Source organism: Phyllopteryx taeniolatus, chromosome 10 (genome assembly GCF_024500385.1).
Source record: "Phyllopteryx taeniolatus isolate TA_2022b chromosome 10, UOR_Ptae_1.2, whole genome shotgun sequence".
Taxonomy (NCBI): Eukaryota; Metazoa; Chordata; class Actinopteri; order Syngnathiformes; family Syngnathidae; genus Phyllopteryx; species Phyllopteryx taeniolatus.
In genome coordinates, this window is record NC_084511.1 from 29956354 (window position 1) to 29977618 (window position 21265).

The 21265-nt window shown below is 42.8% G+C and overlaps 1 protein-coding gene across 3 annotated transcripts in view; it reads right to left on the reverse strand.

Moving 5' to 3' along the window:
• The window catches only part of LOC133485067 (protein diaphanous homolog 1-like), a 90129-nt gene that overhangs the window by 44152 nt on the left and 24712 nt on the right, over window positions 1–21265 (reverse strand). For 2 of the 3 annotated variants that reach the window (XM_061788405.1, XM_061788403.1), the window contains 5 exons: window positions 19565–19680; window positions 17419–17483; window positions 16378–16557; window positions 12453–13049; window positions 9937–10051 (listed from right to left, as the gene is read on the reverse strand). In XM_061788405.1, the coding sequence (XP_061644389.1) occupies window positions 9937–10051; window positions 12453–13049; window positions 16378–16557; window positions 17419–17483; window positions 19565–19680 (1073 nt within the window). Of the gene's footprint in view, window positions 1–9765; window positions 9775–9936; window positions 10052–12452; window positions 13050–16377; window positions 16558–17418; window positions 17484–19564; window positions 19681–21265 lie in introns of all 3 variants that reach the window. The other variant, XM_061788404.1, reaches the window with a different exon arrangement.

Below are 21265 nucleotides of genomic sequence, written 5' to 3' on the forward strand. Positions count from 1 at the left end.
AAGGTGCCTTCTGGGCAAAGCGGAACCTACATCTCACAGAACACGACATATGCAGATACCGCGTAATAGAACAAGGCTTCTGTATCCAAAGCCATCCACACACACACCCACCTGTGTTGTCACTGATGCAGCAAAACTGCACTCATAATGTGCGTTCAAGTATATCACTGGCTCAAACCATGACAAGAACTCCAGCGCAGGCGAACGTCACGGCCTGGTAAAATGCAGCAGATTAAGGGCAGAACGTGGAACGTGTAAATGCCACCGGGTCACCCGTGTTTGCACTGCGGCTACAAAGCTTGAAAATACACAGCAATTTGCCCACACTGGTAAAACAAAAGCTTGCCTTGGCCATTAATATGGAATTAAAAAGATTGTAGATAATTGATCGAAGATTACCGTTAACCTGTCACCCCTCCACCCCCGGCAGTCACTCCGCAACTGGCTATATTCCTCCTCGTTCACCATAGCTTTTTTTTTTTTTTTTTCCCCCCCATACAAATCTCCATCTATTCTATCAAGCACAGCGATAAGAGAAGTGAGATGAGTAAATCTGGAGACATGAAAAGGACGAAAGCAAATGAGGGTTAAATGCTCCTATCTTGTCAACCTTCTCTTTGAAGTTGTTGCTGTTTAAAGCTCAATTTTTTTATTTTTCATGTCTCAGTGACATCAGTCTTCCGTGTGTGTGTGTGCGTATCACTACCTCGACATACAGTCAGTAGCTAATATTATGCCACAAAGTAAACGGAATAATGCGTGAAAATATACATATTTCATTTATGTGGAATAGGGTGGCAGTTGGGTTCAAGACCACCACAATTAAATAATAGCTCAAGTCATATATTTCCGCTGATGATGAGCAAAACTGAGCATGAGCATCTTCGCACTCACATAATATTTTGAGCGAAAAAGTTATATTGTGTGTGTATCCAGTGGCTGATATGTTTATGTAGAGGGAAAAATAACCATAATGCAACAAACACTTTTTAGCTGCAGTTAAACTGCAATCTAGCAATGTTTGAAGTGGTTGCTGGCTAGCGATTGCTCAGCTTCTTTGAGAGCTTGTGCGTCAAGAGTTCAAATATCAAACAGCCTCGGGATGGATATGTTTGGTGCCTCTGGAGAGATGTCCTACACTTAAGACTCTGGAATCTGCCTCCCCGTGGGAGGGGCCTGAAGAGGAAGCGTGAGGGTTCTGCGCCCCAAATCTGATACATGTGGCATTTATGGATGAAGGTACAAGGTCAAGCTTGGGAAGCTTGGATGCGCGTTCATCACTCTTTCTAAACCTACCTCCTCAGGGGCAGGTGTGCTGACGCCAGGCAGACGTCGAGGGCACTAAAACAGAGCAGCATAGCAGCTCTTGTGAAATCGACACTTTTAATAATCTGGCGCAAGAACGATACAGGGTTGTTGGTACTTTGAGTGGAAGAAGGTGAGACACGGCTGTTGCAGTCGTCTGGACGGGAAAGCTTTCTATCTTAGCAATGGCTTAGCTTTGACTTTTCTTCCTTTGATACGCCACGAATCTAAAAATGAAAACACCTCTACCTTGACGAACACTCAACGTCTCATAGATGCAAGTGAAGCAAACATAAAAAAAAAATAAAATCCCACGTAATAAAAACAGAGTGGGAGGAATAAGAATATGCTGCTATGACCAAAAGGAGCGCAACATGAAAGAGGAGTGGGCGGAAGGAGTGTAGGTATGTACACATCTCTCTTTTCAGACTCTCAGATCCTTGCATTGGTTTTTTTTCCATCATAGCCGCAAGATTGAATACACAGAATGGCAAACAATTCATCAGTAACAAGATTTTGTGCTCATCAGTCCTTCCCTCAATGTAACACATACACGCAGATATAATCAAAATACACACCCAAGCTTAGGAGCTGCTAAGCTGTCATATCATTGAATAGACTGAAATGATAATGGGTGTTACAGATTTGAAAACTGGTTGTCTAACTGGCCGACCGGCTGTCTAGGAAGCGGGCCTGCTCCAATTCCTAAACGGGATCATCGCCAAGGAGGAGGGATTGAACTTGGTTCATTTGCATGTTAAATAGAAAGATGTACCGAGGGAGTGTCTGGACAAAGAGAATGAGTGGGACAAAAATGTATGTTTTCACGTGCTTGCATATGTGAGCAGGTGCCTGTGTGGGTGCGCAGATATATTTCTCAACCTGGTAAGGCTTGATGAACAGGCGGTGCTTTGTGGTTCTTCCTCATCCATAGAGAGATGGTGAACGAGAGAACGCTTGCGACACCAAGAATACACACCCGAGGCTTAGAGATTAATACTGTACTTGGGATTTAAACTTGAGCACAAATAAACACCTAAATGTATACACAAACCCACGTGGCGCTCTATAAACAACAAACCTTTCATTCCCCCCTAATGCCTGAAATTGAAAATGCATTTATCAGACATCCCGTTTTCAGTGCAATACCCAGGATTTTCCAAGAAAAGAAATAACAAAACAGATTAGCTACATCGATACTTTTGAAACTTTGTTCTTTGCGAGGGACTTAAATTTTACAAAACAAAATGCTGTTATTATCCAGGAAGTAACTTCATTAGTTGCCACATTTCCGATAAGCATATCTTTTAAGTTTAGGTTTTTAGCAGTCCGTGTAGCAGTTCTGAAAATGTTGCCATTGAAGCATTACAGAGTGTAACCTACCCCTAACGAAGCTAAGAGGACCACGATTCAGCACAATAGAGGGAGTAATGGAGGACATGTTTTCTTTTTGCCATGTGGCTTTTGTTTAAAGGCCCATTTTGTATTCCGTTTATTCCATTCTCTACATGATTTTTGCCAAGGAATCAACTCCACTACGCTAAATAACGCATACCGTGCCAAACCTCGCGCAGCTCTGGGCTCGTCTGATCACTGCTTAATTCACTTCATACCGACGTACAGGCAAGAAGTTAAATGCGCGCGCGAAGCCAACAGTGAAAAAGCGGACCAATGACGCAAAGATAGAACTTCAAAGCTGTTTCGACTGCACAGACTGGAGTGTCTTTGAAAATTCTGCTGGCAGCCTGGATGAATATACGGACACGGTCACATCCTATATCAGTTTCTGTGAAGAGGTGTGCGTACCAACAAAGTCATTTCACATATTCAACAACAACAAGCCGTGGTTCACTGCCAAGCTAATGAAGGCGCATATCAGAGCGGGGGCAGGGCCCTGTATAATAGAGCTACAAACCAGCTGACTAAAGAAATTAACATTGCAAAGAGAAACTATGCAACAAAGTTGGAAAAACGGTTTAGCGCTAATGACTCTAAATCAGTCTGGCATGCATTCCAATCGCTGACTAATTACAAGCGACGATCCCCCCCAAGCTGAGAACAATAGCACACTAGCCAACGACTTGAATACCTTCTACTGCAGATTTGAAAAGGACACACTTTCACTCCTTTCCTCCAACTCAGTGTCTCGCCTGCCATCTGCCAGTGGATTTACAGCTTTCAGACGGGCAGGACACAGCAGGTGAGGCTGGGGGAGACCACCTCATCCACACGCAGCATCAGCACTGGGGCACCCCAAGGTTGTCTCCTCTTTCCGCTGGTCTTCTCTCTCTGCATGAACGACTGCACCTCAACACACCCGGCTGTCACACTCCTAAGGTTTGCAGATGACACAACTGTCATCGGCCTCATCAAAGACGGTGACGAGTCTCGGTATCGACAGGAAGCGGAGCGGCCGGAGCTGCGGTGCGGACGACGCAACCTGGAGCTGAACACGCTCAAGACTGTAGAGATGATCGTGGACATCAGGAGGCACGCTTCGCCACAGCTGTCCCTCACGCTGTCCAGCTGCCTTGTGTCAACCGTCGAGACCTTCAAGTTCCTGGGAATTACAGTCTCTCAGGAACCTGAAGTGGGCGATCAACATCAACTCAGTCCTCAAATAGGCCCAGCAGAGGGCGTACTTACTGCAGCGGCTTCTGAGGAAGCACGGCCTGCCACGGGAGCTGCTGAGGCAGTTCTACTCAGCGGTCATCGAATCAGTCCTGTGTTCTTCCATCACAGTCTGGTTTGGTGCTGCTACAAAAAAGGACAAACTCCGACTGCGACGGACAATCAAAACTGCTGAAAAGATTGTCGGTACCCCCCTACCCACCCTTGAGGACTTGCACGCTGCCAGAACTAAGATCGTGCAAAATCCCCTCGGACCTTCCGCATCCCGGTCACCGGCTCTTCCGGCTCCTGCCCTCAGGTAGGCGCTACCGATCAATGCAAACTAGAACTAGCAAACATTCCAACAGCTTCTTCTCTCTTGCAATCAACTTCTTAAACAGCTAACCTACAATTCCATGGCAACATTGCTGCCATTTTTTTTGTCTTGAGTTTGGCGTCACATTTCTGTGGGGCCAATTATACATACTCGTGCACTCGCTGTAGTAGTCTCGCCACGCTGCATTATTTGCTTATCTGTTGTTGACCAATACTGGCCACTCATGCCAGAGTAGCATCTGCCCCACTTGCACACTGACTGAGGTGTATCTGCAACATTTGCACAATTGACATCGTCCCAGATGATCGCACTACTCGTCACTTTAAATTGCATACACTCCTTGAAGTCTCGGCGCCCTTTCCACAATGCTCATTGCACCAGACTTTTGCTATATTAGTCATTCAAACTGCTCTCATTGCTCGAGAACTCTGCATCTTTTTGCGCAATTGTCAAAAAAACATTTTTTAAATTATTATTATTATTATTTTTTTTTTTTAATAAATTGTACCAGATTACCAGCAACCTTTTATTGCTCAGTGACTGTTTTTCCCGATGTCTTTATGTCTCAAAAGTATTCTCTGTTGTCGAACTAGAGCAGCTCCAACTCCCGGAGACAAATTCCTTGTGTGTCGTTTTTTTTGGACATACTTGGCAAATAAAGATGATTCTGATCTCTATTCAAATAAAGTCCATTCATTCATCCATTTGTGCAATCTGAATCCCCGATTGGTTGATAAAGAATTGTCATTTTCGCGTGACAATAGAATGCAAGAGTGCAAGTGAAAGAAAAGAGAGAATGTACAGTTGCGCCATTTAAGTAAGGTCATAGAAGTTTTATGTCACTTGTGAATCTTGTTTATGGATGCTCTCAGTGCATTCAGTGCTGCTTCCTCTTCACAATTGTCGTGTTATAGAATGTGAAATGACGTGCAAACAAAGGGGATGAACAAAAAAGAAGAGACAAAGTCAAGTGAATTGTATTTCCCAAGCTCTCGCTAATGCATTGGTCACCTTTGAATTCACCCGTTTCTTTCGTCAGTCGCAGCCTGAACGCTGAATGATTTATTCACAAGGCCTTCCACCGTGGACCTCCAAGACGACCGAAAGAAATAATGGAAATATTTACATGTATACATACTGTTCTTACATGTAATTGCATAACAAATGCCATACAAGTCATGCATCACATCAAGGCTAAATGCAGCTTACATTACATTTCTCTTATTACTGGTGACTTAGCCTTACGGCACTGAGCAGCCGGGAAAGAGATGCTAATTTACATAGGCGACCAAGCTAACACTGCACAACATTCCTGAATCCGGTATATGGGTCATTTTCAAAGAATTCCATCAATAAGAGTAAAGACATGGCTCACTGAATTTCCTTTTGAAAATCAATTCATTTTACTGATATGAGTATCATGTCGTCAAATGAAGTCTGTGAACCTGTTTTCTGGGTTTGGTCACGTGATGTTGCGCATATAGCATATTGTCGATCCTGAAGGTCATGTGATTTTGTGTACGACCTGAAGAACAATCCAATTCAGTTCCGCTGTTTTAAACAACTGCACAAACACACTGTGGGTTAACTAAGCGTGCCCACTGCCCATTTACTGAGTGCCAAGCTGAATTAGTTCATATTTTAAACCTTTCTGGGAAAGCGACCACATGTTCCATAAACCGAAAATATCTGTCGCCATAAACAGCCACACACAAACACATAGTGAATCTTAACTCTGTCTCGACTGTTACCAAGAGACAAACAAAAGATGGAAAAGTACTGAAGAGCAGTCGTGGCTGGGCTGGCTGGCGTCGTCTCGTCTCATCCATATAAAATATGGAGCCAAAGTCAGGAATTTGAGCAAATGGAAAACATTTGGCATTCAGGTGTACATCCTGACATTGTTTTCCATACACGAAGCTGTGGGGTGATGTTTCAGTATAAATCTTGCATTGCATTTGGAGCACTTAAACAGTTTTCCTGAAGTCTTTGATTAGCAGGGAGCACTTCCGTTGACCGACAATGCCCTTCAGCCCATTAACTGTTCAGAGTCAACAAAGGTCATTCATTATTTGAAGCAGAAGGCGTAATGATCTAATCAACAACACAGGGCTGTAATTCTTCATAGCGCCTTAGTCTTTAATATGCTGCACCTCTCATCTCTAACTGATTTGTCGAAGCCCCCCCCCCCCCCCCGATAATCCCCAGGCAAGCATGTGCACCTGCAAATCACACAAGGGTCCTTATTTATCAATTACTGCCTCATTCATGTGGAAAATGAATTGGATATATCTAAAAGGAAAAACAAGTACACCAAGTACATAGATGCCTACCAGGAACAAAATGGGTTTCTTGAGAAAACAGGGCGATCAAAGGGTTTATTATAATTGTTTTGCAAATGCGGCTAAGCTGAGCCGCCCACTCTGTTCAGCAAAGCACACAAACATGTGGACCCCTTCCAACGATAAACATTCCATCCGTCTGTAATAAACCTGTTCGGGTTGCATAGGGACATGATATATTACAGGATTATATTACACTAAATGATGATGTTATTGCACGCGAAACGATACAGTATAAACCCTAACTCGGGTGGGGATATTCTACCAGGGTAGAAAAATTAGGCCACCTTACTACAACAGATCACAGAAATGTAGTAATTAAGACAGAGACAAGGAGGAAGAAAGGAGCATACAGGCTGGAGAATTGGGATATGAAAATGATCATCCCATTATAAGGATTAATAATCGAATATGCTCCTGGCCCTTTTCTCTTCCTCTCTCTCTCTCTCTCTCTCTCTCTCTCTCTCTCCAGAGTCAAATTAATCACCAATGTTCCTGCAGCCCAGCCTTCTCCTTGTTCTGTATTTTCCTCTCTCACCACCTCCTTTCTTCTCTCATGTTCTGTTGGTAACTTTGCTATCGGAGGTCCAGACTTCAAAAGGCAACAACTATCCAACACAGAATAAGAAATGAAGCACCATACACTGGAATAGAATGGCATTTTTTTTTTTCATCACTATGAAAGCCACAGAAAAGATAAAAGTAACGTATTGCATTTAAATCCAAAAACGAGCTTATGCACCGTAGCATTTGCCTTGGATTGCAGCCACATGTATTGGTGTAAACTGGGCTATTTGTCATCACATACGGTCACACCAGCTGTCTGATTACAGGCCAAAACACTCACAAGGCGCGCGAGAAAAGATTGTTTACCAAAGTCACACAAAGTTGTATAATGTTCCACAGAGAAGCAACCTGCATGAAGCAGGCAATTAAGTCTGAGAATGTTCGAGACCACCCGATGAAAAGCATAGCCGTTTGCGTTTTGTATTTGCCAAACCTCACTCAGTTTAATGACGGAGAACAAAACATTGCTAACAGTGCGTGAGCTGCATTCCTTGAAGGAGTGGCAAACAGCAGGAGATGATCTGTGAGTGTGTACACATGTAAAGTCAACAGCAGCAGAATAATGAGATCAGACATTTTAATGGCATTCAAATGAAGAATTAAATCAACATTATACCTCACATAAGTTGTGAAACGTTTAGGAAGTGCCAGATGATGGATTCTCTCTAGATGTTAACACATTCACTGCCATTGACTGCTTTAGAAGTCAAATATCCATGTTAACTGGGAAGGCTGGCAGTGAATGAGTTAAGAGAATAATTACAGTTACACACAAACGCCAGCTAATGAATGCTCTGTGCCTCCGAGCAGATTAAGCGGTGCAAACCCGATTTAAGAGATCCTCAACAGTTTGCTCTTGTTAAGGGGGAAAACGTAACCCAAAGAGAATTGGAATAAATCGGATCAGAAATCTATATATGCTCGGCCTTTTGCAGCATAATTCCTGTTGAGCAAATATACACCCGCTATGTGGTACGTCTCTCAAGGACACTGCGATGATGGCAGTGCACGTGACTGCCACCATCCTATCGATGCCCTTCCAAAAAAGTTCAAAGTTTAATAACCTTGCACCGAGCACAGTATTCCCCAGCACGCGTGCTCTGCGTGGGTGTGTGTGTGTGTGTGTGTGTGTGCTGCTTGGCTGTTGATGGAAAGAACGAAGGGTCAGTAAGGGTGAGTGATGGCTTGGTGTAGTGTCTGTCTGCCTCGGCGGCATAATGAGGAAAGGGAGGCGCGAGAGCAGGAGAAAGGGCAGCAAGGAAAGAATCGAGAGCTGAGTTTCCCCAAAGGTGAGGGAGGAGGAGGAGCCGGTCAGAAAAAAATGCATTACGCCTTACTACATTTAAGTAAAAGGAGAGACAAGGAGTACAGGGTCACTCCGCATAACTGGAGCTCTTTGCTTATAGGTCCACACAAATGTATACAAATAGAGAGTGTGGGTTGAATCACATTTGCACTCAGAGCACATGCTACATACAGAAGATGAAGCTTCAATCTTTTTCAAAGGCTAATACACAAATTCAGAATGTAACAAGGCAGATAGACACGCGAGACCTTGTTTGTCTCTTCCGTTTCAGAGATTTTTTTTCCCCCTCTCTTTTTATCTCAATAGCATTCAAATGGGGCACTATTGACATCAACATTCCCTAAGAAAGCAAACTCAATGCACCCTGAACCCCAACTGTAGGTATAATTTTTTTCTTAGTTCCAACAAAAGAATCCAGTTTTCTGACCTCACAGATTGTAGAATGCCAATGCTGCGCACGCACACACGCAAACAGACAGGCGGGAGCTTATGAAAAGGCCACAGTGTCTTTATAGTCAGCTCTCAGAAAAGGTTATTAGACATCATCTGGAATAGGCGGCTGTCTTGGCCTATAAAAAAATGGAAGTGGCGGTATATGGGTCATAGGAAAGGGAGGGTGGGGGGCATCAAATTAAGGCGTGACAGGGAAACGTTACCACTTGCCATACAGGTGAATGTAGATCGTACAGCTGCCAATGGTGACATTTTAACTGACATCAGAATCGGGCCGTGTGTGCAGGTGCCCATTTGTTTATTCATAACATGTCCGTGTGCGTGTGTGTGTGTGACTATATATGAAGGTCAGATGAATGCAGACACAAACACCCTCTGCCTGTGAGTTGATAGTGTTCTCATTATGATATGAATATGGAGGAGTTAGAGCAGAAGCTTAAGTGACACTGGGACAAGGTGAGGGGATTGGACAGGTGTGCTCGGGTGAGTGGAGAGCCCTGTGTCAGCGCTTTGTGCCAGGACAGCAGGTGGCACATCGAAGGGCATCAGCGACCTTTTCCTTATCTCTCATTTCACCTTCAGCCTAGTCCTCTCTTTTTTTCCCCCCTCCCTGTATCCCTGAAGTGCAAATTTATCTGATCTAGCACAAGTCATTGAGAGGATGATCCCATACGCAGGCAGGCACGTGTGGGTGACTTCAACATGACCTAATGCAGGATATTGTTTTGACAGGGTGTTTGGGACTAATGCAAATGTGTGGCGTGTCCTCCAAGCAGAGGAGAATAGTGAGATAGTCTGAGAATATGAGGGGCAACAATCAAATGACTGGTTCAGACTCTTCTTACCTTTCGTGGCTAATGGAAGCAGAGCAGAAGGATTCAAATGGACGCATCGTGTCAGGGGAAGGAAGAGCGAGGACCATGCATGAGAAGTGACATTAAAGCGGGGACAAACATTACTGTCAATGATCACACTGAAATGATGACAGTCAATATGTAAAGCAGCCAGACACTTACTCTTAGTCTGCGAGGAGAAGGTCAAGGTGAGTTTGGCAAATAGCTCATTGTTTTCATATTTCTCCTCTTTGGCAGAGGTCCAAAAGCTATTCTGAGAAAGGTCTTCAGGCCCAATCTAAAAGAGAAGCCGACATGTCAGAATACTAATATGAGACAGACAGGGGCAATGTCACATGGAAATAAGATCAGGTTTCTGAAACTAATTACCAAACCTATTCCATAATAGTGTATATTTGTGCACCTGCCAAGTTGTGGGCTATGAACAGTGAGGCTATAATATAAACAGGCATGGGCAGAAGAAGGAGGGCTGCAAAGGAGGAGGAAGGGGGGGAGCCATCATTTTCGCTAATCTGCAACGTCTCCACCACAAAGCAGCTTTAGCTTCAGAGCTTCACTTAAAAGTCTGAAGAAACAAAGAGGGTTGTACTTTTTCTTCCCCCTCCCTCTGTTTTGCTCTTCTCTATTCTGGTCACAAGTTACAATCAACTTTGTATAGGGTTCCATCATTTTCTGAGGGTTCTCATTAGGAAAAGGAGAGAGTGAAAGCACCGCTAGTAAATTTACAGATATCAGCCATTTCATTATGGACAAATCCTTAGGGAAAGGGGGTGTCGTAGGACGGAAAAGACCGAGTGGTGGGGAGAGAAAGTGATACAGGGATGAGCAAAGGGATCTTGCAAAAAAAGCAATAGAGCACACAAAAAAGCAGGTTGAGTCATTCAAAAAAAGTTAATTTGAATAACAAAAGAATACAGTCCTTTCTTGCTGCGATTTAATTATCTTTCAGTGGAGCAGTTACAAGAAGAAGGCTTATTAAAAAGCAATTTCTGTGACATCCTCGTCAAACACTCGCCAGACCGAGCGAGCGAGAGAGGGAAGCTAAACATTGATGAAGTCTACTGAAGCCATTAAATAGTAGCTTGAGGCTAAAGGAAGACAGAGGGCCATTTTGATGTTCGAACCATCACAGATGAGAGGGAGGCGCAGAGCATGAAGGATAGTCACGAGATACGAGGTAGTGAGTGCACTCTTCAACCTCACCGTTCATGCTACACCACACACTGGGCTATTTAAAATCCCTACTGTCAAACTCAACACCAAGATATAATCTTTAAGTCTCAAATGAATGAATGAACATTGTTTCCTGTCGAGTAAAACAAATCTAACAGTGAGTGTTCAACTCTATTCACCGCCTGCCCACTTTGATACGAGTTGTTTTTGTAAGAACAATTAAACTGTACTGTGTTGTGCTCATAAAACATATATTATGAATCAGAGATAAAATTGTACATTGTCACTGTCAGGCTGAAACTTTGTACTCTATGTCCAAATGTGTCCAATTCATAATTTGTTCACAAAAATCGATACTAATGGTCAGTCCCCACCCACGTGGTCTGTTAATTGTACAAATTATTAACTAAAAATGTTGCAAAACGCTGGAGAGCAAATCTATTAACTCTCTTTGGCACTTCATCTGTTTGAAAAGTGTAGAACTCCACCTCTTCTTGACACCGCGGGAGTCTCTCAGCCTTATGTCTCCTCAAAATTAAAGTTGTTTTTTTTAGATAAAAACATTGGTTAGAAAGATTTGAGTCGGCCTGTTTTGTTAAAAATCAGTATCTGGAATACTTCAGCCCCGAAGGTAAATTTGCATGTGGATTCATTTTCACCCATTACACTCAAGTCAAGTCAGCTCATAGTTATTTTTTTTTTCATTGTATTTATTTTTTTTTAAATTGCATCACTTATAGCTCTTATACCTTTGAAATGGGGCAGGGGTGTGTGTCACACTCATTCTTGTCACAGTTAAGCTTAGAGGGCCGTTATGACTGTGAAACCATATAAATGTATAATCACCTCATTACATTACTGCATTCAGTATACACACACAAAATGTAATTTAAAAAAAATTAATTTTGAACAAATGTGGTTTGGTAACAAAAAAAAATGCTCAGAATCTCAATGTTATTAAAAGTAAAGATCATTTTGGAACAGATTTGAGCAAAAAACAGACATCGATGATATGCTTTCGCGGGCCATATAAAATGATGTGTAGGGCCGCACCTGGCCCCCGGGCCTTGGGTTTGACACCAGTGAAATAGCATTTGGGAATATATACATCACCAAAGCCATCAGCTTTTGTTATATTAAAGCCTTGTCTCTCGTCGGGGAGTCGGCGTTAAGACTGACGAGCACGGCTCTTTGCTTCTATTCAATGACCGTGTAAAAAAATAAAAAATAAAAACAAAAGAAAAGAAAAAAGCGTTTTTTTTTTGGTTTTTTTGCGATTTCTTTTGTGATTGAACATGATTAGGAGGTGGTGTGTTTATGTTGGTGCGCAACAGTGTACGATAGCAATATAAGGTATAATACCAACTTTAATGTGTTTTTTGGTAACCCAAGCAAGATGACGCTTTTTGCATTTGCTGAAAAGTAGTGGTTTACTTTATGATATGCGAGGCGAGGGTTCCGCCTGACAGCGACAATATAAATACTGTATATATGACTTGTATGACCTTGCTCCAGTTGGCTCTCTTCAGTTGGACTTCAGGCTTGTAGTCCTTCTTGGGCTGGAGGCCGTACGGCAGTTGAACTGGCGCAGGGGCTCCCCAGCCTCCCATGCCAAATGGTGGAGGTGGAGGCATACCTGGACCACCTGGTGGTGGGGGAGGGCCCATCCCGGGCAAGGGTGGAGGAGGTGGCAGTCCTGGCATGCCGGGCAGGGGCGGAGGCGGAGGAGGGCCTGGCATGCCAGGTAAGGGCGGGGGCGGCGGAGGGCCTGGCATCCCCGGCAAGGGTGGGGGTGGCGGAGGGCCTGGCATCCCCGGCAAGGGTGGGGGTGGCGGAGGGCCTGGCATCCCCGGCAAGGGTGGGGGTGGCGGAGGGCCTGGCATCCCCGGCAAGGGAGGCGGAGGAGGAGGCGTGCCAATCTGTCCCGGTAGAGGTGGTGGTGGTGGTATGATGGCATGGCCTGGCAGAGGAGGTGGCGGTGGTAGGGGCATGCCCCCATTCTGGCCAGGGACAGGAGGTGGAGGGGGCACACCAGGTGATGGCACAGTAACTGTGACAACTTTAGTCTTAGCCTCTTCCAGATCTTTGGTTAGCGTTTCAATCTGAAAGAAAGAAAATGCTCCTTTAAAATATTATGTTTAATGATCACTTGTCTGCTTTATAATCCATTCAATCACATTTCCTGGCAAATTCTGCATTGACCAAGTGACGGGCATGCCAAGAAAGTGATTAGATTAGCGGGATCAAAAGACAGCGTTGACATATAGATTACTTAAGAGAGAGGAGAATGGAGAACGGAGGACAGGCGTAGCAAACATAGCTCGGTATTAACTCCTCAAAGAAAGTGTGAAAAGGATGGGGAAAAAAATTGAAGCAGCTGACAAACTATTATCCTAATAATAATAATGTGTCCTTATTGCCTACCTTGCTGATATCCACGAAATAAAACAAATGTAATTCTCAACTCATGATAATGATAATCCCTTTTGAAAACATTTGATAGTCCTATTTTAATGTGGCTGTCGTGTGGTAAAATGAAGTTAAGTGAGCATTTATGAAAGTTTAGATGTACGTTTATTCACGTTCACATGACAGAATGCGTTTATGCGCAGCTGTTGTTTTATCAGACTTTGAAAAGATGACAGTAACAGACTTTAAGGGCCTCCGAGGCAAGCTTCCTTAATGAAGCAGCAGATGAAGATTTGGCCGCCGCTTCAAACAGAGGGACGTCTGAATATGAAGAAATCTTCGATGGGCAGTGTCTCAAACAGAAAGAAAGGGAGCCATCTTAGTTTCAAAAGCCTGTTTGATGTTGATGCATTGGACAACTCTGTGAGCATGTGTGCGCGTTTGGGCTTTTGAGTGGCAAGATGATGATTCTGCTGGCTCCCGAATCTTGGATGAATCTCATTTTGGGGACTGTGTAGTCTACATAAAAAGCCTCACACAGGGATGACACACAGGAAGTAAATGTACAACCCCAATTCCAATTAAGTTGGGATGTTGTGCTAAACAAATAAAAAAAAGACTACAATGATTTGAAAATCATGTTCAGCCTATATTTAAATCGAATACACTACAAAGTAAAGATTGTTTTTAGCAAATAATCATTAACTTGGAAGTTTGCAACACGTTCCAAAAAAAGCTGGGACAGGATCATGTTTACCACTGTGTTACATCACCTTTTCTTTTAACAACATTCAATAAACGTTTGGGAACTGAGGACACTAATTGTTGAAGCTTTGTCGGTGGAATTCTTGCTCAATGTACAGCTTCAGCTGTTCAACAGTCCGGTGTCTCCGTTGTCGTATTTGACGCTTCATAATGCGCCACACAATTTCAATGGGAGACAGGTCTGGACTGCAGGCAGGCCAGTCTAGTACCCGCACTCTTTTACTACGAAGCCACGCTGTTGTAACACGTGCAGAATGTGGTTTAGCACTGTCTTGCTGAAATAAGCAGGGGCGTCCGTGAAAAAGACGTTGCTTGGATGGCAGCATATGTTTCTCCAAAACCTATATGTACCTTTCAGCATTAATGGTGCCTTGACAGATGTGTAAGTTACCCATGCCATTTGCACTAACACAGCCCCATACCATCACAGATGCTGGCTTTTGAACTTTGCGCCCATAACAGTCCGGATGGTTCTTTTCCACTTTGGGCCGGAGGACACGACGTCCACAATTTCCAAAAACAATTTGAAATGTGGATTCGTCAGACCGCAGGACACTTTTCCACTTTGCGTCGGTCCATCTTAGATGAAGCCGGCGGTGGTTCTGGGTGTTGTTGATAAATGGCTTTTGCTTTGCATAGTAGAGTTTCAAGTTGCACTTACGGATGTAGCGCTGAACTGTATTTACTGACATTGGTTTTCTGAAGTGTTCCTGAGCCCATGCGGTGATATCCTTTACACATTGATGTCGGTTTTTGATGCCGTGCCGCCTGAGGGATCGAAGGCCACGGGCATTCAATGTTGGGTTTTGGGCTTTGCCGCTTACATGCAGTGATTTGTCCAGATTCTCTGAACCTTTTGATGATATTCTGGACCGGAGATGACGAAATCCCTAAATTCCTTGCAATTGTACGTTGAGGAACATTGTCCTTAAATTGTTCGACTATTTTCTCACGCACTTATTCACAAAGAGGTGAACCTCGCTCCATCTTTGCTTGTGAATGACTGAGCAATTCGGGGAAGCTCCTTTTCTACACAATCATGGCACCGATCTGTTCCCAATGAGCCTGTTCACCTGTGGGATGTTCCAAACAGGTGTTTGATGAGCATTCCTCAACTTTCTCAGTCTTTTTTGCCACCTGTCCCAGCTTTTTTTTTTACGTGTTGCAGCCATAAAATTCTAAGTTAATGATGATTTGCTAAAAACAAAGTTGATCAGTTAAAATATTAAATATCTATAATAATATAATAATAATAGTGTATTCAATTAAATATAGGTTGAACATGATTTGCAAGTCGTTGTATTCTGTTTCTATTTATGTTTAACACAACTTCATTGGAATTGGGGTTGTACAAATGTGTTGACACACGCAAGTTCCGGGTCACTTAGAATGCAAGTTCGAGTTATGGTGTCACAGTGTGGCAGAGTCCAGCTGGTGTAGCAGCAGGGTACTGACAGCCAGAAAAAAAATAAGTATCTTCACACATTGTCCAATCACAATTGCCATTTTGCAGTTTCACAGCAGCTACGAAGGTCATGCCACACTATTAGTTGGGGTGGTTAGCATGTCTCGTAACTGTGATGGGTGATGAAATTGGATTTCAAATAGATATATACAATATTTTTTGGGGACCGAGTCTATCAATTGTACTCAGCTGGATTTAGCTCCCTTAACAATATCCTTTAACTGCATCCCCAATTTTCAAGAGGTACTAGTTGGAGTTGAGTAAATCAGTTTAAGACCGCACGGGCCAGTGTTGCTTAGGTGGGTGTGCAAAGCTATTTTGTAAGTTAGCATTTTTGCAGACTTACCATCGGTTGGCGTTCTACACCTATTCAAGGTCACAAGAGACGTCATTGCAAATGGCTTTCAATTGTGTTCTTCCTAAAACCAAAATACTTTACAGTTGATTTTTTTTAACATCAGAAATAGCAAAACCATATTTGTGAGTAATTACGACTAAAGTCTATTGTTTGCACTACCACAATAAACTTGGAATAACATCAGATTTCAAATTGAAGTGCAAACTTTCCGCCTCCCTTTAAGAAATACATCCTTCACTATTTAGGAATGCTTGACAATTCTAGACATTTGATGCAAATAATACCACCATTTTTATTGATGTATAAAGACAAAGTCATGCCACTCTGTCATTGTCAAAATACTCCTGGAAGCTCATTTATCACTGGGGTTACGTTCCAGAACCCCCCGCGATAGACCAGAATTGTATTTTGCATTTTGATCACCGTTATTTACCTGCTGCTGCAGAGTGCTTAGCTGCTGCTGCATACCCCGGTTCTCCTTTTCTCGCTCATGCTTGGAGGAGGCCAGTTGCTCCTTTTCTTGGCTTAGCTCTTGCAGTTTCTGTTCGTAGTCCCCCTCGAGTTTCTTTATCTCCACCTGCAACTCGTGGCGTGCGGTCAACTCTGCATCCAGCTAATGCACATGACAAAAGGCAATGATGGGGACAGTCTTTTAGACCTTATGTGATGGTACCAATGGGTACTACCAGAAATGCACTTTGATGCTGCAGTTAGTTCCTATCACATTGACTTCTGAAGCTTCACTGGAAAAACCTTACCAATAGTTTTGTCAATATCGAAGAATTATATATTATTCACTGCCGAGACTCTTGTAAAATAGCATAAGAATATTTCAACAGAAATAAATGAATACATAAGCACATAGCTGTTCACTTTGCAGGCAGCGGATCCTTTACGCCGGCTGTCAGCTTCCTGACAGCCTCATCCCTAATTCCTGCCAAAGACGGTCTGCAATTACCCCATCACACACAACTAGAGCTAATATGTGTGGGTGGCCAATGACACATTTTTTTATTGTGCGTGCGTGCGCGTGTGTGCGAGAAATTGTACAATGGATATGATCCTGCGTGTCAGTCTGAATGAGGGCTAGTTTAAGCTACCGCTGCAATTATCCCGTCACCGGGACGGAAACAGAGTAGCAGGACACCGCAATTAAGGCATTTAGCCCCTTATGCGAGTGTGTGTGTCTGTGTGGGATGCTGGTCTTGTCTGTGTGTGATGCTGGTCTTTAGGAGTATTTTCTGTGTCTAATAGCTGTCAAGCGTGCGTGCGTGCACACGTTCGTTCTTTTCATCATCTTTTGTTTATCCCCCCCCCCCCCCCATTTGTCATCCAATGTCAGTCAAATACGCGCCACACAGAATGTTATTAAATCCCGCAGCATAAAATTTGTGAGGTGGAAACCTATTTTCTTCTGGGCCTTGATGATTATAAAGGGTGGTACGCAGTGTGAATTAATGTCTGTGCATTTCACCTTCTTCTCAAGCTCAATAGCCTTGGCCTCACTGGTTTCCACCTTGGTTTGGTCGACCATGTTGTCTGTAAAAGAACAGAATGAATGGAGAAAAAGAAGGAAAACAAAAGGTGGGATGGGCAAGATGCTGGCAAAATAGTGGCTCATTTGCTAACCAAGTGACCAGTCAGTTAACTTTCATACGACAACATGTTATATGTCTGTATGTAAGATTTGTAAGATGACTGCGGAAGATTTTGAAAACTGAACTGACATAATAAACACGGATGAGTCAGAGTAATGATTGATTAAAAAAAAGAGAATTTTTTTTTATCAAATGCATCAGAAGAGAAGGTGACAAGGACTCTGGATGACCAGCAGGATCCTCTAACAGTACAATTTCAGGGCCTACAGGTGGTTCAAGTGCTCAGGCACTTATTGAGCATGTGCGGTAAAAGGGCTAATTAACATGAAGATGAATGCCCCAGAGTGACTGGATCAAAGACAGCTGGATGAAACAGATTGTAATGACACGATGTAAAAACTTCACGTCGAGAGAAAAATCATATAAATGCACAGAAAGTGAAGCATACAGAATGGGGACGACATAATGTGGAAGCTTTTCTACAATGACAGAATGGCTCCTGGGTAAAAAGAAGTTAATGCACAGTAAGTAAGGCAGAGCAAATTGGGAAATATATTTTGACAGAATATCAAGATAAAATGGCAACCCACAAACAGATTGTGCATTTGTGTCTGCCTTTTTACATGGTTATTGGATATTAAATGGAGGAGGGATTCTTCTGTCATGGTGGCAAGACTAAAAGAGACAATTCGAATAGAGAGCACTAAGGGAGATAGAATGTAGGGGGAAAAACTGGGCTGAGTTTCAGAGTTCAAAGAAAACCACTAAATAATGCATGCGGGGCAGAATTGGGCTGCTTTCCACTGATAACTCTGGCAGCCTTAAAGCAGGCCAAACAGGCTGTGTGTGTGTGCGTGCGCGTTTATACGCATTTAGAAGCAACGCAATTAGAGGCGACTTCGCTGAGACCTACTCATGAAGGACTATTGAACTCTGGAGACACTGCCTCTTCCATTGCTGCACTCATCGTGTTGACTATGACGTTTTTTTTTTTTTCTTGACCGCACTTGAAGGACCTCCGTCTTTAAGATATGATTTTTCTCCCTGAAAAAGACTCAATATCACAGAAAATATCTCAATACCTCTTGTTATTAGATTCTAATTTAAGAAAAATGCCAATCCCACATTGATCCATTTCTAATACGACCTGCCACATTTTTTGTGAAAAAAATTGTATTATCTGAGCGGCACGTGCAGTGATTAGCACGTCTGCCTCACAGTGCTGAGGTTCGTCATGAGGACAAGTGCTACAGAAAATGGAAGGTAATTATATGTTTGAACATCTATGTTCGACATCCCAGCCGCTTCTCGATTGCCATGAGTGAGAAACGCCAAACATGAATTAGCTTGGCATTTTACGCAACTATTTTTGAACAAGGTTGTCATGAATACATCAGGATTGAATCAAACATTTGAAACCACTGCCTACAGAAAGTAAGGGGGAAAAGGAAGAAAAAAAATAATAATTTCACCGGAATCAATTAAATCTGTGTAAAAAAACCGCACATAATAAATGCAGCAGTACACGAGTCACCTTAAACAATGTGTGGAGTTGTGCAAAGGTCTTTTCTTTGAGATCCTGTCATGTGCAAGAATAATTTCACAGTAGTAAAAAAACAATAAAAACGTGACGTTACAATCTAATGACGTCAAGAGTGTCACGGATGAAATATTGAAGAAGAGTTATTTTATATATTTTTCCAGTAAGGTATGGCACAACACTGACTTTTCACTACTGTTGAAAACTAGCAACTACATTATCTCTGGCTCCCCCCAGTGGTGTGTCTGAGCTGCTGCACATTTCACTCATGCACACACTTTTGTTGTTGAATACATTTTCAAGGTGGCTGCAAATTTTTGAGTTCCTTCACATCTGACTCTGCTATAAGTGCCATCGTGACAATGTATGTCAACACATCCAAAATGAAGTTCGAGGTCTGTTTCATCACCAACAAAACAATATTCAAATAAATGAACTGTGGAGAAGCACAAGTTTTGTGGTGCATTTTCTCACAAACTCACCTATTAGGCCTTCAATGTTGAGACTGATGTTGCGGCACTTAAAGTCAGGGTCTGCTCCATTCTTATGAAGCACGATCTGAGCAATACACTCATCTATTAACTTGTAGTACTGAGGCCTGAGGGAAAGAGTGACAGATTGACAAGGCAATGATTAGGCGACACGGAAAGATAGTCAAGGGGGAAGGCAGACAAGTGTGTAGAAATAAAGGATATTTTGCATACGACTGCTATAGCTCATGACAATTATGGTGATTTTTGGTTTTCATAAGGCCGGTATGGCCTATTCTACCCATAAAGACGGTGGCAAATAATGAAGTAAGGGTTGGAAGGAACAAGCACAAACACAACTGTCCTTTTGTTTGTGTCTTCAACTGAGATTTGAAGAGTGCGTCGGCATGACAGTTTCACTTTCTTGTGTCTACTGTGTGTGTGTGTTGCGTGTAGGTGTGTTCTCGCTCTGAAACTAAAGATTTAGTCGTGGAGCGAGAGAGACACCTTGTGTAATTTTTGGATAACTGCAGTTGGAATAGGAATGATACTCCTAATATGACATCTGTCGCTACATTCCTTCCCTAGGGTCTGCCGACTTCCACTTCACCTGCAGTCTGTTTTCGTCGATGTAATTAAAAAGTGTATATTCGCCACAAACTAACAGCGTCTAGGCCCCACCTCCCGAGCCTTCATCCCTTTGAGGGGCATGTCACAGAACGGCTGCGTTACATTTCACTGAGCCACCTGGATGGAAAGATTTTAATCACAGTGTTTAATTGTCCGTGTTGGTAATTAACAATACAACCCTCAGAGAAACACAAGGACATATCGTTAACCACTACCCGAGACCACCCGTCTAATTTTGTGTGCATGTTGGTCGTTTTTGGTGTTAATACATTGAACAATGCAATTCTTTCTTTAGTGCAAATAAACATGGTCACAAAACTCAATATAATTCTAAACCTGCTGTGTCAATCAATAACTATCCCTTGCTTTCCCCAGCAAGCGCCTTGAAAGAAACGGGGAGGGAGAGGTATGAGCATTTGGCTGGAGAGAAGGGTTAATGGGCACTCATTTGTATCAAAATTGAATTCGCATGTCATTTCATACATTGGAATGACGCCCAAGAAAACAAACAGCAAATTGATAGAAAGGATGATGATGAGATAGAGAGCGAGAGAGACAGAGTGAAAAAGAGCGCGCGAGGGAGAGAAATTTGGCATACAAAGAATTGTGTGAAAGTGAGTGTTGTTCATATTTTGTACAACTCTGCAATGCTGTAAGACTGGCAATCACAGAGTAGCCAAACAATGAAGACTGCGGCGAGACAGTTGGCGTTGCCGGTAAATGTGTGTAAATATGGTTCATCTGAATGAATAGTGTGGAATGTGTAACCGTGAAGCCATCAAACGGGGGTATTTACTCTTAAAATTCATAACCCACTACAAAGTTTCATAGCTACTTTATTGCATTCATAGTGATGAGCAAGTGAAGGTAAAGGTTTTATACTATTTTGGAGGAAAAAAATAAGGAATTTTGTGACTGCCCCTTGCATGTGTGCGAGTGGTCTGATTCTTGAGTAGTGTCATTCTTAAAAAAACTAAATCAAAGTTAATATAATACGACCCCAATTCCGATGAAGTTGGGACGTTGTGTTAAACAAATAAAAACAGAATACAATGATTTGCAAATCATGTTTGACCTATATTC